Raw genomic sequence first — 3,277 nt, forward strand, 5'->3', positions numbered from 1 at the left:
CCGGCATCGCCAATGTCACGGTCTTAGCGGGACAATCTAGAACATCATGACATGGAGACAACCAATCCATACCCAAGATCACGCCAAAATAAACCATGATAAGAAAAAAGAGATCGACTCTAGTATCCAGACTCCCAATGGTCACTATACACGACCGATATACACCGTCCACAATAGTAGTATCGCCCACCAGTATAGAGACATAAACATATGAAACTAAGGACTCACGGGGCATATCCAAATGATGAGCGAAGTATGATGATACATATGAATAAGTGGAACCACGGTCAAACAGTACAGAGGCCTCTCTGTGGCAAATTGAGACAATACCTGTGATCACTGCATCTAAAGCAACAACATCTGGTCTAGCAGGAATAGCATAGAATCGAGCCTGACCATCGCCTGATCGTCCTCCCCCTCTAGGGAGACCCCTAACTGACTGAGCTCCACCCCGAGCTGGCTGAGTGGGTGGTGAAATAACGGGAGCTAAAGTCATAGGCTGACTCCTCTGCTGAGCTGGACCTCCCGTAAGGCGGGTACAATACCTCTTGATGTGACCCATATCTCCACACCCGAAACAACCCCTCCCTGTGGATGGCGGTGGGGATTGGAGAGAGCCCCGAGCACCAGAATACCCGCTAGATGAACCCGGTGCCGATGAGCCCTAAACTGAAGGTGCATGGGATGAACTCTGAGCTGGTACGGCACTGAAAGATGATTGGCCCTGATGATAACAATATGAACCATAGTTGGATGATGCACCGCGGTGAACTGGACGACCCGTCTGAGCGTGCCTGTAAGATCGACCCTTGCTGCTGTAAAACTGACCCACTAAAGAAACACCGCTGAAATCACCTAATCCACGAGGCCTTTTGGCCTCCCTCTCACCCCGCTCCTGACTGAGGACCATCTCTATCTGCCGAGCAATGTCGACAACCTCATCAAAAGTAGCACCAGATACCCTCTCCCTAGTCATAAGCAACCGTAACTGATATGTGAGGCCATCGATGAACCTCCGAATCCTCTCCCTATCAGTGGGAACTAGCAAATCTGCATGATGAGCCAACTCAAAAAACCTCATCTCGTACTGCGTCACAGACATGCCATCCTGACGAAGCTTCTCAAACTGCCTACGCAGCTCCTTTCTGCGAGACTGCGGCACGAACTTCTCCAAAAAAAGAACGGAGAATTCTGGCCATGTAAGTGGTTCTGCACCAACCGGCCTACGCCTATCATAAGCCTCCCACCATTTGAAGGCAGCCCCAGAAAACTTAAAAGTAGTGAGCGAGACCCCATTGGTCTCCAGAATATCCGTTGTCCGAAGCATCCACTCACACCTATCCAAAAAACCCTGAGCATCCTCTGACTCAACACCACTAAATGATGAAGGTCGAAGCCTCCCAAATCTCTCAAGCCTCCTCTGCTCATCGTCTGCCATAACGGGGACTACCGGGGCCTGAGCAGTTGCAGTCGGCTGGGCTGGTAATGCCCCGGTATCTGAAGTCCCTGCACTGCCTGATCCGGAGTATGTGCAACAGGGGTATGAGTACTTCCCCCGGCCTGGGAAGTGGAAGGTGCGGCCTGAGCCGAAACCACCTGAGCAAGGCCAGTGCAAATTGTCAATATCTGGGCCAAAGTCTCCTGAAGGCCCGAAATCACAATGGGCACAGCTGGTGCCTAAGTTGGAGCAACTGGTGGGTCTATAGGTGCTGCCCTAGCTGTACCTCTGCCCCTACTACGGCCTCTACCGCGACCTCAGCCTCTCGCGGCCCAAGCTGGTGGTACTGGTGGTTGTCCATCCTGCCCAGTAGTACGTGTCCTCACCATCTGTGAGAGAATAGAACAACAGAAATTCGGTATTCGAGATCAATAAATTCGCACAACAGAGTACAAGAAATTGAAATTTTCCTAAGGGTTCGGTAGCCTCTCAAAGATAAGTACAGACATCTCCGTACCGATCCGCAAGACTCTACTAAACCTACTAATGACTCGTGAGACCTATGTAACCTAGGCTCTGATACCAACTTGTCACGACCCAAAAGCCAACCGTCGTGATGGCGCCTATCGTGGAACTAGGCAAGATGCTACTCAACTATCTTAACAATGTAAAAGTTTTAAAACTATAGGCAGAAGCAATTTAATATTTAAGAAAACGCTTTTAAAAACCAAAGTAAACCCGCAATACAATACATTCTATCCCAAAACCGCGGTATCACCGAGTACATGAGCATTTATGTCAGAATACTGTCTACTACAATGTCTAAAGAGTAAAAACAAAAGTACGGATAAAGATAATAAAGGAAAGTCCAGGACTGCGAACACCATGCAGCTACCTCGATAGTCTCCGAGATCTTATCTCCCCAATCAGCAGACGCCGTAACCTGAAGCACCTGGATCTGCACATGAGGTGTAAGGTATAGCGTGAGTACAACCAACTCAGTAAGTAATAAACCCAAACTGTGGGCTAAAAGTAGTGACAAACTCAACCGGCACAATTCAATACAGAAAATAACAGTATAGAAACGTATGCATGATTTCAAATTAAATGGACAACTCAAAACAATAAGGTACAGCAGATCCGAATAGTGTAAAGAATATGACTCAACTATCTCTACATGCCAATGCACATGTTGTATGTGATGCACCATGTTGTCACTCTCATGTGCTCACACTCTCAAATGCTCAACCACTCGGTACTGTATATGGCCCATACGGCCTAGGGAAGATCCTTCCTGGAACATATACATCACTGACTATAAGTTACCCAGTACCGAGGAAAGGCCAATCCAGCCCTGTGGAGAAGATCCATATCCAGGTTCACACTCTCAAATAATAAATCATTCGGTACTATATATGGCCCATGCGGCCGAGGGAAGATCCATACCGGAACATATACATCACTGACTATAAGTCACCCAGTACCGAGGAAAGGCCAATCCAGCCCTGTGGAGAAGATCCATCTCCATATAATATCAACCGCGCTTACTGGGAGTGTGTGCAGACTCCGGAGGGGCTTCTTTAGCCCAAGCGCTATCAAATATCAGTATAACCACTGCGGCGTGCAGCCTGATCCCATAACTTTCACTCATAATCAGGCACTCGGCCTCACTCAGTCATCAATCTCTCTAGTCTCTCTCTCACGGGCTCACAATGTCATGATACTAGCCCGAAAGCAATAATATGATGCATCAATAAATAACAACAGAGACTGCGATAAGATATGAAATGAATGAATATGACTGAGTATGAAATATCAATGAAATCAGTAAGACGACAA

At 47.6% G+C, this 3,277-nt stretch overlaps 1 protein-coding gene across 1 annotated transcript; it reads right to left on the reverse strand.

The window, feature by feature from the left end:
* Nucleotides 1-664: 664 nt before the first annotated feature.
* Nucleotides 665-1,438, reverse strand: LOC138899246 (uncharacterized). Its single transcript, XM_070185389.1, has one exon. The coding sequence runs from the start codon at nucleotides 1,436-1,438 to the stop codon at nucleotides 665-667; it is 774 nt and encodes a 257-aa protein (XP_070041490.1).
* Nucleotides 1,439-3,277: the final 1,839 nt, after the last annotated feature.

The sequence above is a fragment of the Nicotiana tomentosiformis genome, chromosome 9 (assembly GCF_000390325.3).
Source record: "Nicotiana tomentosiformis chromosome 9, ASM39032v3, whole genome shotgun sequence".
Classification (NCBI taxonomy): Eukaryota; Viridiplantae; Streptophyta; class Magnoliopsida; order Solanales; family Solanaceae; genus Nicotiana; species Nicotiana tomentosiformis.

Bases quoted from the DNA above. Each gene is read 5' to 3' on its own strand.
- LOC138899246 (XM_070185389.1), bottom strand. From the start codon at position 1,438: ATGGCAGACGATGAGCAGAGGAGGCTTGAGAGATTTGGGAGGCTTCGA.